Raw genomic sequence first — 15,792 nt, forward strand, 5'->3', positions numbered from 1 at the left:
CAAAGACACAATTCTGGGGGGTGCCCCGTGGAATTCGACAACATTTTTTTCTCCCCATAGTAATCTGGGCCAGTCTAGTGCATATAATAAGAATTAATTTATTTTAATATTGTGTTTTTCAAAGAATAAATAAAAATGATTTCAGAAATAAATAACTTTGTACAAGTATTATGTTCTATATCATCATTATTCAAAAATAAAAGCTTATGGGCATCTTCGCAGGCTTTAAAAACAGATTTATTTTAAAAAAATCTTATTTCGAGATATTTTGCGATCTTCACTTAGTTCAATAATATAATATTACATGACAAATGATAGCTTCTACACCTTCTGACATCTCAAAGACGGAAATCTTATCCTGAAAACAATGTGTTCTAAAGCGTTTCAAATTTTCTTAAAACATTGGATTGATAAAAAACATGTAAATGACTTTAATAAAATTATAAAAATGCCAACACATCCAAAACTGAAACCATTCCAGATAATTGGCGCGAACTGCCCAACCCTCAGAAATGCCAAGAATTAAATATCCCCTTCATTTCCTGCAGTCTGTTTACACACGTTCAACCCCCCCGTCAGCTTCGCAAAACTTTGGACACAGCAAACAGCACCCAAAAATGGACAAAATTCCGCGGGGTTCTGCTGAGTGTCGACCGATATGGAAAACATTCCATTAAAACCAGCCAACCATTGGTTCAATATTGGACACATGTGGGGTATCAAAACTGTTTGGGCGTGCCAGAAACGGCAAGTTCTCGGAAAATAGATAGTCAAACACCGCACCGCTCGAACTCGGATGGATACCACCACGAATGACTCTATCGAGAACGCTCCCCATGGAGTTCGAGTGGATCTGTGTGTATAGTTTTGTGTGGCGTTTGAGTCGGTTTCTGGGGAATAAAATGGCATTTGCTATCGAACCCGAAAACCGGTTGACAGCGGTTTGATGAGTGTAATTTCCTTAGTTCCATATTGAAAGTTTAGATGCAGTTGATTATCGATGAGCGTAAGGGATGAATAGGGGCAAAAGTGACAGGGAAAACAGTAATGATGAGCACCACCGGGCTTAAGGAGATACGTTCTTTTATTTCCAGGTTGGGTTAAGTGATTGTGACCATGATTAATTCAAGAGTTTAATATTTAAATAGATATTATAACATATATCTATTTTAATATAAAAACTACAAATTTAATTTTAATATAAGCGACAAAAACTATTGGGAATAATGAAGCACAATTAAAAACTTTTGGTCGTAATGAAGGAAGCAAGTAAACATATTTTTTTCCAAGTGGGACCTGTGAATATAATCGTCCTTATGACTTTAGACATCTGTAAGGGTCCAACTGGATTTGTTGTTCATTCAAATGGACTAGTGATTGATTCAACTGAATCATAATCATATAATGACACGATTGGTGCAACAAATCAACATTAATTACATTAAATAAACACAACAATTAATTCAGCTTTGTACTGATCCAAAGCTAATGTCCGCAAATGCGCTAATAAATCACATGCCAGTGAAAAAAAAAACAAACTGTGTTTGTTATCAGCCCTACCCACCGACAACAAAACTGGCGCTAATCGTTATTTTTATGAACCAACTAAGTTATTCTGTAATGGAAACAAATTGACTTGCGTGACAGACTTGACTAAGATGATGACAACGACAGCGATGGATAAATGGCATGGCGGTGTGAGGCAAAATCCATCACTTCCATACACATCAGCCGTTACAATTTTGTTCGGTTCGTTCCCAACAGCCAACAGTAGAGTCCACATATGACCAACCATATCCTCGGGCTCATTACCATCATCACTCATGGGGAGCGGAATTCAGCAGAAAAGTGGTGCCAGAAACAAGCACGAAGCGGGGACCAGCAGATTGTTACACAAACACACACCTGACCAGGCCGGTCCGTACCGTGGTGGATATGGGGAATAGTTAACAAATTGTCGAGGAATTAACGAGTCCATATTTCAGGTGATAAAATGAAGTTGCGTGAATATGGGCTTACCCAGTCGGCCGGTGTCAGTTCGCTACATGCCACAACAACTTTGTGTAAGGGGCGATTCAAATATGACGTCTACTACTTTTTGAGATTTGTAGACCCCCCACCCCCTTTGTCACGTATTTTTGTATTTTTGTACCTGGTATATGTACTGTCACAGAATCTTAGACTCTCTCCCCCCTAAAACCTGTGACGTCATTTTTTAACGACCCCTAACGTGAAACCATGCGATAGCTCTGGTAGTTTTTCTTTCTCATGTGCTTCAACCGGAAAGGCTGTTACTACGGTTGGGTACTATAAATTGATTGCGATCAAATGATGTTACAACAAATTAAATTTTTTACATGAAATAGGTTTCTCCGTTAGGTTTAGTAAGTGATGAATATTATCGGAAAACAATATTGATTCCCTAATAGGACGGCGTTGACAAGTTTTGTTCTACTATTGTCAGGGTGATGTTATAACATTTGTCCAGATTTGACCTGAATTGAGCACAATACGGCCCTCCTTAGCCGTGCGGTAAGATGCACGGCTACCAAGCAATACCGTGCTGAGGGTGGCTGGGTTCGATTCCCGGTGCCGATCTAGGCAATATTCGGATTGGAAATTGTCTCGACTTCCCTGGGCATGAAAGTATCATCGTGTTAGCCCAATAAGCCCTGATTGAGTATAAATAAGTACTTACCGACTAGTGCCAGGATAACCGTCAATAGTGGTGCCGCAGGGAAGCGAACAGGAATATTGAATTCCAACATCTGAAGCAGATCAACTGAAATGAAAGAAGTTGTAAAAAATCGATTAGAAAATGATTTTGAAATCCTTCACACATTAACACTGTAAGTACCAACCCCTGCAGAAAGCGTGGAACGGCAACTTTGCCTGATATATCTCAAGTGTTTTAGTCCAATTGTCATGATTCTTTCCAGTTACAAACTGTAGGATATCAGGATTTCGCTAGTGACTACAGATTTTAAATCCGTATATTGGCCGCTGAGAACCAGCCGGAATGTTCCGTTCCACGCTTTTTGCTACACTTACAAGTCGCAATATGTTGCTTGTATGAAAGCCGTTCGAATTGAAACCATCAAACATTTTATGCCAAGTGAAAATTAACATTATATTTCATCAATAGTTAGTATTATTTGTGTTTCTAAAAATCCAGTTTGTGAAAAATGAGCAAGAAAAATAAATAATTTTCTTATACCGAGAAAACGGGATTAGAATTTGGATGATTTGTGCAGTTGATAAGATTATGGTCACTGGGGGAAACGAAGTTGGATCGCGGCGCAAGTGCGCTGGCCAGGCTGAAAACTGCAATCTGAACTGGTAGAGTAATGACGATATATGACATTTTGGAATTTAGGAATTTAAAATTCAGGATTTTTTTAGGGATTTATATTGATTTATTTAGTATGAGGGATAATCGATAAACAATAGTTATTATTTCGTAAGAGGTGAGCCAGCCTAGGGCTGAAAGCCTCTAAAATAAAGACAATAATAATAATAATAATAGTTTTTATTTCAAAATCAACAGATTGAAAGCCGTTCGCTAGGGTACGAACTTGTATGAAGCGAAAGAATATGAATGGGAGGCATAAATACCATCTATTGAAAAGCACACAATCGAGGCGTGAATCTTCTTGCCTAACGTCCTGGTTGTGGGCGGCGACGAATTTAGGAACTAAATAACTTAGAGATTTAAGAATTTAGGAAATCATGAATCTAGAAACTTGAGAATTCACGATATTAGAAACTTAGAAATTTGGGAATTTATCATTTCATGAAATTAGGGATTCAGGAATTTATGAATTCAGGAATTTGGGAATTTAGGAATTTGTAGGAGTTTAGGAATTTGGAAATTCAGGAACCCTTGTTGAGTACCTTCTAGTGTTCTTCCAGAAACCCATCGTGGAGATCCTCTAGGATTCCATTCAGGAGAATCCCACTACTCCTGCAGTTTTTAAATGATTTTTTTCTGGAGTTCAACCAGGAATTCCTCCTGAAATTCCTGAAGGAGCTATACATAAAGATTGTAGAGAATTTATACATTAATTTCTTCTGCAGTTCCTCCACGAATATCTCCTGAAGTTCAGCCGGAAATTCCGCTCTGAAGTTCTTCCACAAAGGTGTAATGAAATTCTTCCAAGAATCCTTCTCGAATTCCACCAGAAATTCTTGCTGGAGTTCATACGACAACTCCACCTAGATATTTTTAAGAGTTTCTTCGGAAAATCAACGTAGAACTTCTCCACTGATTCCTTCTTTGGTTCCATCAGAAACTTCTCCTCGAAATAAAACCTGAATTTCACAAATTATATCGCTGCCGATTTTTTTTTCTCTCATTTGTCACTGAAAGTTGGAACCGACGTTCCAAGAATTTATGGAATAAGAATTTCTGGAGGAACCCCAGGTAGAATTCTTGAAGGAACTTAAAAAAAAACCGTAAAATAACTGCACAAGGAAACCGTGGAAAAGCTCATGAAAAATTGAAGGAGAAATATTTGTAAGAACAACAGGAGTATAAGAGTAATTTCTGGAGGAGCTCCCAAAAGCTTGAAGCTTGAAGCTTGAAGAAACTCCAGGAAGAAATCCTAGAGGAGCTCCAAGAACAGGGCTGGTAGCGATGAATGCCGTTCAAAATAGTGACTTTAGTGACCAACGATGACGAAAAAGTGACCAAATAGTGACTTTCAATTGCAGAAAAAGTGACCAAATAGTGACTTTTGTATAAAGTTTCAAACCAGGTATAGAACTACAAGTTGCATTACCATTGTTACGGTATAATTCGTAGATTGCAAACTAGCGTTTTATTTTTAAAATCCTTATCTAGAATGCTATCAGAAATGAGAAAAAGACAAAAACAAGCAAGAGACCAGTGAGACTCTCGTTAGATCAGCCAGAAGCTAGGAATGTGAGTCACTGGTGAAGCAAGATTGTCACCAAGCATGCTGTAGTTCTCAAAGACAGCGTTCTTGCGCCACGTTGTGATCTTTCAAATAACAATAATTAACGCCGCCAGTGGTCTTACTTCATTGCTCGATTAATGCCACGAACATATAAACACAAAAAATACACTTTGATTTTGGTTGAATTCATTTACAGACGACAAAATGATTGATATAGTTAATACATGTTTGTTATGGATAAATTTATTAATCTGCAATAATATTTTTTCTGTTTCATTTGCGATGAAAATCATCCCACATTAGGTTTTATTTTTAAAATAGGATTCGAGATATTATGTAAATAGTGCATATAATAAGTTATTCTCAGTACACTGAAAAACTATGTATATTTTAACTTCTTCTATATGGTCGGGGTTCAGCCAAAACGCACCAAGCGCCAACGAAAAATTACGTATTTTTCTGCCCAAACTTTCGATCGCAAATCGTATCGGACATACCTTAATCCAATAAATGAGGATATCCTATTGCAAATGTACGCTTGAATTGATATGAATCGATTTTCGTTGTCCTTGTACGAACAAAATATCACAAGTCAGTCAAAAAGCCGTTTGGTGAGTTTTGGCTGAAGCCCGACCATATATAAAAATGAATTAACATTTCTTTGACGTAATATATAAGTCACAAAGGGATGGACCGATTTACAATAGAGGCATTCCACGGGGGCATGTCAGTCGATCCTGAGCGACCATTTCGAAAATATTTGAAACTCTGCACAGTTTTTCAATTTCATCTAAATCGTCATTTTTCGATATCAAATCTTCATATTGAGTCACGACTAACTTTTCAAAAGGGTGTATGTGAAAATGGTTCAAAAATATTTAAAAAGCTGCACAGCAAAAACGGAATGTTCGATTGTTATGATTTTTTCAGCAAAGTTAGACAACTAAATGGTGATTCTTAAGAAAATGTGCACAGTAAAAAAAAATTTTTTTTTGCCTTTTAAAATATCATTTTTGTCACAAAAACTCAAATATCTCAAAACCCTATCTTTTTTCGAACGTAATTTTTTAGGGAAAACGGTCCATTATATTAGCTATCTACCATAAAAATTTGGTGATGGTAAACTAATAAACAAAAAAGTTATGACATTTCAAACATTTCACAATTTTCACATTTAGTAAAAAATTTTTTTCTGTGTAAGTTATTTCGAGAATTGCAGTTTGATGCAGATTTTATTGTTAAGGGACGTGATTTAAACAAGTTGTTTTCATGATATTTTGATTTAATTATTCATAGCATCTATAAGAAACTTAGACACGATCCAGTGTTGTGATCAAAAGTATTGATAGTGTCATAATTTTCATTGCACGTGACTGGCGAAAAATTCTTTTAATAGTGTTGAAACCTGTTGATAATAACGTTGATAGAAACATATCAGAAATGTTATTTTTAAGACAAAAGCTGCAAAATCAAAGATTTATATACACGTGTACGTCTATAGTTTACCTGCAAAAATATACCTCTTAGAGAATAGACTTTATGATCGGGAGGAAACGGGTATCTTCAACAACAACAAATGCATGATAGGTACATACCATGACAATGCTCACGAAAAAGCAAAAAAATTACTACTACTAAGGTTGTTAAAGATCTTATAGTAATTTTTTTCTTCAGTCAAGCAAATGACACCAAACTAGTCAGTAAAAACTTAAAAGTGATTTTGTTTATTGAAATATTACGAACAACATGAGTAGCCGCTTTCTCAACTGTTGTAGGCCGTTTGATGGAAAAAAGTGTTCAAAAGAGTTACGAAATCTCACCGAAAGCACCATAGATAAACTGCAAGCGACTGGTTATGCTCCAATGTCCACATTGAATACAAATTTACGCATTTGCACGTCCTGCCGTCTAAACGTTGACAAAAGAGCAATCTGTATATCATCGGTTGAGCAGAGCGCAGGAAGTTCGAAAACGACAGCAACTGAGGAATTGCCAGATGTATCGACAACAACTGAGGAATTACCAGAAGTATTAAGTGCTGAGAGCCTTGCCACCGTACCATCAGCGAAATCTGTTTCAACAAATCAATCGGAAGATGAGTGTATCCAAAAGGTCAACATCGAACGCTTTAACGAGGGCATAGCTGGGATAAAAGTGACTCCGATTAAATGGAGTAAGATGGACTACGTTTATTACCCGGAGAAAAAATACCGTGAAATAAACGAAGCTGTACGAAGAAACCTCTTCAAATTAGGACCTGATGATGTGGAAAATACAGACTACGATGAGGTAATTATAAATATGAAGGAAAGGTTCTCGAATGCAGCCACGACAAGGAAAGAAAAATTATTGATTTTGTCGATGCTGCCAAGTTCGTGGTCTATTCAGGATGCCATTGATGAGTTCAAAACCAATAGAAATACAGTAAAAGAGGCAAAACAATTGAAGAATAACTGTCTTTCAACCAAAAATACTAGGTCTAGTACTGTATTAACAGATGAGACAAAAGAAATAGTAGTTCAATATTTTGAAGATGATGAAGTAAGTCGAGCTATGCCTGGTCAAAAGATTATGTATCAGTAAAAAGATGGAAAGCGTCAAGCAATCCAAAAACGATTAATGATGACGACTTTGAAAGAAGCGTACACACGCTTCAAGGAAATTCACGATAATATTAAAATAGGTTTTTCCTCATTTGCAAGCCTTCGGCCAAGGCAATGTAAGCTTCTTTCCAATTCAGGAACACATAATGTGTGTGTGTGCACAACCCATGAGAATATTAATCTTATTTTACATAGTTTGAAAAGAATCAATTTAACAAAGGATATTAAAATGTTAACTGGTAGTCTTTTGTGTGAAAATACAACATCAAATTGCTATCTACGAACTTGTTCGGATTGTCCAGAATCTTCATCATTGGAAAATACTTTATTCGCTGAGTTTGAAGAAAAATATATTGATCAGTTATCATTTGAGCAATGGGTGACCACGGATAGGTGTGACATAGAAACTATTGTAAAACCTGTAGATGAGTTTGTGTCATATTTTTGCTTGAAATTAGAAAGTTTAATCCTCACGATTTCATTAAAACAGAACAATCCAGCTTTTTAAAAATACGAAAAATGCATTACAAAATGGTGAATTTTAGTCATTTGTGATTTTTCTGAAAATTACAGCTTTGTATTGCAAGATGAAGTGCAGTCCCATCACTGGAACGTACAACAAGCTACAATTCATCCATTCGTTATTTATTTTAATGGAAGTACGCAAATTGAACACTTAAGTTTTATTATAATTTCCGAAGATTTAAGACACGATTCAGTATCCGTAAACTTGTTCATTGAAAAATGATTAACTTTTACGCGTTGATAAGCATAAAGAAGTCAAAAGATATATTTCATGTCTGATGGAGCAGCGTCGCAGTACAAAAATCGTAAGAATTTTTCGAGCCTATGTCAATTTAAATCAATGTACGGAATTGATGCAGAATGGCATTTTTTTGCTACATCACATGGCAAAGGTCCTTGTGATGCTATTGGAGGAACAATAAAGCGCATGGCCACAAGAGCAAGTTTAGCAAAGGAACGTGAGCATCCAATTAAAACTGCGAAAGAACTTTTTGATTGGGCAAATCGTAGAAAAGAAAAAGATTTAACCAAATTATCATTTTGTTTTACTACTACTGAAGAGTACGAAATAAAGGCTTCAGAGCTCAGCGAGCAATTTAATAACGCGAAAACGATCCAAGGAACCCAAAATTTCACTGTTTCATTCCATTGTCGGAAAATAAAATTAAAGCAAAACTATACTCAAACTGTGCTGATAATAATTCAAAAGTGTTCGATATTTTAAAAAATTTGAATAAAAATAAATAAAAAATAAGTATTAATAAACTGTTTTCATGATATCATAACCCATACCAAAATTCAAACCCAAAACTCTTAGACCTTAGAGTTTCTATAACAACATTGTGTAACTGCCACATTTAATTTAATACTTAGGATAATATTAATTCATTTTTATTTATTTATACATATAATATTTATACATATAATATACATAATATCGATGAATACATAAATATGGAATATCATACAAACAACTTGTTTAACTCACGCAAGGCCCTTAACAATAAAATCAGCATCAAACTGCGATTCTTGAAAAAAATACACGGAAATTTTTTTAGTTTACTATGTGTGAAAATTGTGAAATGTTTGAAATGTCATAACTTTTTTGTTTATTAGTTTACCATCACCAAATTTTTATGGTAGATAGCTAATATAATGGACCGTTTTCCCTAAAAAAAAATACGTTCGAAAAAGATAGGGTTTTGAGATATTTGAGTTTTTGTGACAAAAATGATATTTTTAAAGGCAAAAAAATTTTTTTTTTACTGTGCACATTTTCTTAAGAATAACCATTTAGTTGTCTAACTTTGCTGAAAAAATCATAACAATCGAACATTCCGTTTTTGCTGTGCAGCTTTTTAAATATTTTTGAATCATTTTCACATACACCCTTTTGAAAAGTTAGTCGTGACTCAATATGAAGATTTGATATCGAAAAATGACGATTTAGATGAAATTGAAAAACTGTGCAAAGTTTCAACTCAATAGAAAATCATGAATTAAAAATTTTCTTAAATTTTGATGCTGTTGCTTGGGATCGCTCAATATTACCTCACTAATCGATTCGTCTTGGGATCAACTATGTTTAAATATACTGATTAGGGTGGTTCAAAAAATCGATTTTGCTCCACAGTGCTCATCTGATTCTTTACCATGTTCTGAGTGACCTCTGAAAATTTGAGCTCATTTGGATTAAAACTGATTTAGCACAAGCCGTTTCAAGTTTGCTTGCAAATTAGTATGGGGAAATTTATTTTTTCATTATACTGTTAATGACGCTTTCCCATCAAGCGCATGTTAAAAGAAAACCTACATAGCTAAAAGGAATACTCAACAGCTTTCACTCAGTGAAAACCGCGTCTCAATTAATCGTTCCAATAATTAGTAATCGAATTTAATCTATACCGTGGTTTTCTGGAGATAATTGCATAACTCATCAACAGGCAACATTGCTGCTCGTGGCGCGAAAGATAGCACACACAAATTCAGGCTACTATGTTGCACTGCACATTTCAGTGATGCCCTCAAAGAAGTTTAACGATCATGACTGAAGATTCGCAACCTGTCTTAAAATCGATTACTAATTATTGGGACGATTAATCAACATGCGATTTTCGTTGGGTGAAAGTTGTTGAGTATCCCTTTTAGCTATGTAGGTTTTCTTTTAACATGCGCTTAATGGGGAAACGTCATTAACAGTATAATGAAAAAATAAATTTCTCCATACTAATTTGCATGCAAACTTGTGCTAAATCAGTTTAAATCCAAATGAGCTCAAATTTTCACAGGACACCCAGAACATGGTAAAGAATCAGATGAGCACTGTGGAGCAAAATCGATTTTTTGAACCACCCAAATACTGATACTTGTTTAATTTGACGGTTGGAAGATTGTCAAAATACAACAGTTTCATGAGTTCTGAAGAAAAACTGGCAGGAAAATGCATATTTTCAAAAAAATATTGATCAGTTTCAACAGCGAAGGAAGATAGAGGATAAATCTCCTGTTAGAGCTGATTAAACCTTCGAAAATTGCTTTACATTACAATTCATGTATCTAAAATCTAGTTATGTAATAGATCTGTGTGGCATTATTGGCACTATTTTAATACAGGTTTGTTGTATCAATAATTTTTCATTCAAATTTCTAACATTATGGTACTATTACAATTAGCCCTTGGTCCGTGATGAACTTATAGCTAATAAAAAATTACGACTATGAAGGAAAAAATAGCCCTAGGAACTTGTTTTGCGATTTGTTAAACATAAATTTTAATATTCTTTAGAATGACTTAAAGTTTTCACTAAGATTCGTAACAGTTTCTGGGGTACTAACCCTCTACAACTCAAATTTTTGTTTTCGCTATGAGAGCCAGTTACACTTACAAGTTACAACCTTTGCACTCCAGCAACACCGGTCAGTAGTCAATATCTACTAGTCGCTGCCTGTATACTGTTTGGCAGCTCCATCAGTTTGATTACCACAGCTATGACCTAAACAGTGTAACAACTTCGATCTTCGTGTAGGCCGCATACGATCGCGGAAACATCACTATTTTGCTTTCTAAAATCGACCTAAACACGTTTTGGGCAATACAAATTTTCAATTCGATTTCATTAATTTCACATTTTATTGTTTAAAAATAAAATAATTTCTTGAATCTATTCTTCTTTCTTACTATATACTGGATTTTGTTTTTACACGATTTACATTTTCTCAATTTTCCACTCATCTCAAATATTTAACGCATATTAATAATCATGTGATTTTTCTTTGATTTATTCAGGATCTTTAGGAACATGTTGCGAGCGTTTTGGTGGTAAATTAAAGCCACACGATCAAAAATACGAGCGAAAAAAAATCGTTTAAAAACAGAATCCTGTGTATTATGTACAAATATTTCACTCTTCAAATGTATACGATATAAAACAAGGAGGAACAAAAAAAATCATTATTTTTTATTTAATGCGTAGAATTTCGAAAACTGAAAGGACCCCGGCTAAATTAAGAGTGTCCGTTTTTGGCCCAATGTCATCCCGAACGACGGTACATCGTCATTTGAAATGCTGCATCTGCCTCAATCCTGACAACGAAATTGGCAACTATTTGAGAAGTGTAAATAATATGAAACCTAGAGAAGAAACTTATTTTTAAAGAAAGGCTATGAAAATATAAAGCTAAATGATGCTACCAAATTGAACAAAATGAACCTACCAACAATAACATAATGTCCTTGAACAAGTGTATTCCCCTTATATGGGAAATCGACTTGTTAAATCGATTAAAAAAATTGCAACTAATTCCAATTTTTAAGGAGGAAACCTCGTTATAACTTTTGAATGAAAACTGGGTACTGCATTTTTTGAATTTTTTGCTGCTGCATGCTGGTGTGGCGATTTGTGTACGTCACAAAACCAAAGTTGTAACAAACTCACGTGCATGCCAAATTGTTTTCTGCTGCGAATTTTTGCTATTGAATATATCCCGTATCAATATTCAGTTTTGCTTATTATTACGAAAAATGTTCCTTGAACTAGCAGTATTTTTTATCCCGAAATCCGGGATAAGAAAAAGTATCGGGAAATGAACTCTCTGAGTTTCACTATTTCAACAACTTCATTTAGTTAATGCAACTAATAGAACAATGTTTGAATTCTCTAAATGTCAGTTAATCGTTAAAAACAGTACGCAAGAATCACGCGGACGCGCACCCTGAATCCCACCGGGGTGTGTTTATGCCCACGTATTTTCAGCGCGCGCCCGCGTAGTTCCGACATGCGGTATTCCAGACTAAAAAGACATTCAGAGAATTTAAACATCCTTCTATTTGCTCCGTAAAAAGGATAAGAACGTGTCGTTCTGCATGTGAGCGAGCAGCCGCGCAATCGAAAACGCGTGTCCGATTTGCAGGGAAGAATCACGATCATTGCAGCAATGATCGTGATTTGATTCCATTTGCTCGTAAGTTGTACATGTTCCGATCAACTTGATGTCTACAACTGCACACATTGAGAGTAACGGCTTTTGCGTGCTCTCACAATAAACTTTGAGTCGCATGAGTTACAAGCTGTGAGTGTAGACGACACCGATTCTCGTAAATCTTGCTCTCCTGAGATCATGGTAGCTCACTACCCGAAACGCTGCACACGAATAAGAGTGGAGAGCGAAAAGCATCGCTTACTGACGACGATGCTTATGGATCTCACATAAGCTGTGTACATGTTCGTTGGTCGCTAGAAGCGATTTTTTGACATCGCTGAATGTGACCATGGTACCTGATATTAAGTAACACACCACGAGAAGGTATCTAGTGAGTGACAAGTTGTGTCACAAAATTATGTTGATAATTGCAACAACATTATTGTTGTTTAATATGAAGTTTTCTATATAACATCCAAAGAATATTATATAATAATCCAATTGATTCCTAGACGGTGAACTATTTGCACTCACAAAGCTTATAAATTTTTGGTGGGACCAAAAATATAAATTAATTAAATAATTAAGAAATTTTAAAAATACGATTTGACCCATTATTAAACTATGGTTTAATAACAAATTTAAATGTAGTTTTTGAGATTTTGGACACGATTTGGCTTTCTGAGAAAAAAATTTGAAAATCCAATAAAACTGTGGTCTCTTATTAGAAATCCATAAATTTTAATAAACTATAATTTCTAAATGGTAGACAGTTCCCGGATAATGTTTTGTACTATCAAATGGAGCGGATCCAATATACGGAATGCAATTCAATCGCTTTGTTCATAATACCGTCGTCGGGGTGACAATCGGTCGGGGGGGTCAGCGCCCTCACCGACAGCGTGGAGGTCAGATAACAAAATCGTTCAAAAAGGTCTCTCATAATTCAGTTTCTTGTCCTCAGATACATTAAATCTCTTCTACAAGCATTTTATGTAGTGACAGTGGAACAGTGACCCATTCTCACCACTATTTGACCCATTGTCACCCCTGGCGGCGGTAACCTTTTACATCCGTGTTTCTAGTTCCAGTACTTCTCAATTCTGTGCTCTATACTCGAGGACAGCCTTTCGCATTTTAACGAATTCCATTCGGGAAGAAAAAGATCATAGTTGACATAAATCGGAAATAACCTCACGATTTTCACAACACACTTGGAACTTGGAACTTCTTTGTTGCATATTTCCCAAATTTAATATATTGCTACCAGATTTACATTTGATTTGGCTGATAATAATAGTAGTTACGAATGATATTTATTTTAAACTTTTTTTTATAGGCAATGCGAAAATAGTGACTTTAGTGACTTTCGGATGCAAATAGTGACTTTTTAGTGACTAGATTCAAAATAGTGACCAAGTCACTAAAAAGTGACTCGCTACCAGGCCTGCAAGAAGAATTTCTAAAATTCATACTGAATTTCCCCAGTAATTCATTCTGAATTCCCCCAGGAAATCATTTTAAATTCCCCTAGGAATTTATTCTGAATTCATTCTGAATTCCTTCTAGAATTAATTCAGAGCTTCCCCAGGAATTCTGTCCAAATTCCACCAGGAATTCATTTTAAATTCCCCCAGGAAATTATTCTGAATTCCCGTAGAAAGTTACTTTAAGAATGCCTTGTTGGAGTTCCTTCAAGAAATCGCACAGGAATTTCTCCAAAAATTCTTCTTGAAGATCCACCAGATATTCCTACTGGAGTTTCTCTAGGATTCCCCTTAGAGTTCACCAAGAAATTCCTCCTGGGATTCCTGCAGGGATTCTATATGGGGTTATCCTGGATATCTTTTTGGAATTCCTACTGGAATCCTTCCTGGAGTGTCTTCAAAAAATCTTCTTGGAGCAGAAATCACTCCTGGAGTTCCTCCGGGAATTCCTCCTAGAGTTCCTGCAGGGGATCCTCCAGGAGATCCTGAAGGATTTTGCAGGGATTCCGCCGAGTGTCTCTTCGGAAATTCTTCTTTCGTTTTCCTTCGGGAATTATTCTTAAAGTTCCTCCTGGTACCTTTTCTAGGGTATACTTTTGGGGTTCTTACGGGAATCTTTACTGATGTTCCTCTAGAAATTACTCCTGGAGTCCCCCAGGATTTTCTTCTGGAATTTCTTCCAAATATTTCTCCTTCAATTTTCAGGAGCTCTTTCAGGAATTGCTTCTAAAGGTCTTAAAGTTTCTTTTTGGAGTTCCTGCAACAATTCATCTCGGATTTGATCCAGTAATTCCTCGTGAAGCTCCTCATGGAGTTTCTTCAAATTAAGTTCATCTCTGGTCTCTCCAGAAACTTATCTTGGAGCTACTGCAGGAATAACTCACGCCTGTTGGAATTCAGAATTTATTCCTGGAAGAATTCAGAAAGATTTTTTGGGGAATTCAGAACGAATTCTTGGGGAGATTCAGAATGAATTCCTGGGGGAATTGAGAATGAATTCCTGAAAGAATTCGAAATAAATTCTCGAAGGAATTCTAAATGAATTCATGGGGAAACTCAGAATGAATTTCTGGAGGAAATCAGGGCGAATTCCTGGATGAGATTTTCAGAAGTAATTTCTGGAAGGAGCACCAAGTAGAATTTTAGGAAATTCATCCTGAACTTTTTCCTGAAAATCCTCCAGCTATTCTTCTTTAAATTTCTCTGAGAGTTCCTCCTGGAACTGCTATAAGAGTTATTCTTGGACTTTCTCCAAATATTCCTACTGGAATTCCTAAAGAAACTTCTCATGAAAATCTTCCTGGAATTTCTTCTGGAATTGCTGCAGAAATTCACAAATTTGTCCAGGAATTCTTTCAGGTATTCATCAACGAGTTCCTGCAGTAATTACTTCAGCAATATTTTCCAGGACTTCCTATTAAAATTCTACTAGGTTTCAGGAGCATCACTGAAAAATTCTCCTGCATCTTCAATGGGAATCCTTCCAAAAATTCAACTGAAAACTCTTAAGGATCTTCACTGGAAACCCATCCTGTCTCAATAGAATGAATCCTCCATAATTTCAAAAGCAACACCCTCAGATCTTTAGAACAAACAATAAACTAGCCAGAATTGTAGAAGCACCCCTCGGCCCTTAGAATTTACTCAGAAGATTTTCTAAAATTACTTCTGGATATCCGAGAATTCTTGGAGAAGCGTTTTGAATTTGGCTTTTCCGTGTTTTCAGTTTTTTGGGGAGTTTTGAGATAGGAGTAGAATTACAACAAGAACCTTTCAAATTTAAACCAGACTGAGCGATTCCAAGCAACAGCATCAAAATTTAAGAAAATTTTTAATTCA

At 35.7% G+C, this 15,792-nt stretch overlaps 1 protein-coding gene across 1 annotated transcript in view; it reads right to left on the reverse strand.

Moving 5' to 3' along the window:
* Positions 1-15,792, reverse strand: part of LOC134211401 (membralin) — a 364,609-nt gene that overhangs the window by 274,559 nt on the left and 74,258 nt on the right. Inside the window, exon 8 of the mRNA XM_062688213.1 lies at positions 2,699-2,782. Coding sequence (XP_062544197.1) covers positions 2,699-2,782 — 84 coding nt within the window. The remainder of the gene's footprint in view (positions 1-2,698; positions 2,783-15,792) is intronic.

Source organism: Armigeres subalbatus, chromosome 2, assembly GCF_024139115.2.
Source record: "Armigeres subalbatus isolate Guangzhou_Male chromosome 2, GZ_Asu_2, whole genome shotgun sequence".
In the NCBI taxonomy this organism is placed as follows: domain Eukaryota; kingdom Metazoa; phylum Arthropoda; class Insecta; order Diptera; family Culicidae; genus Armigeres; species Armigeres subalbatus.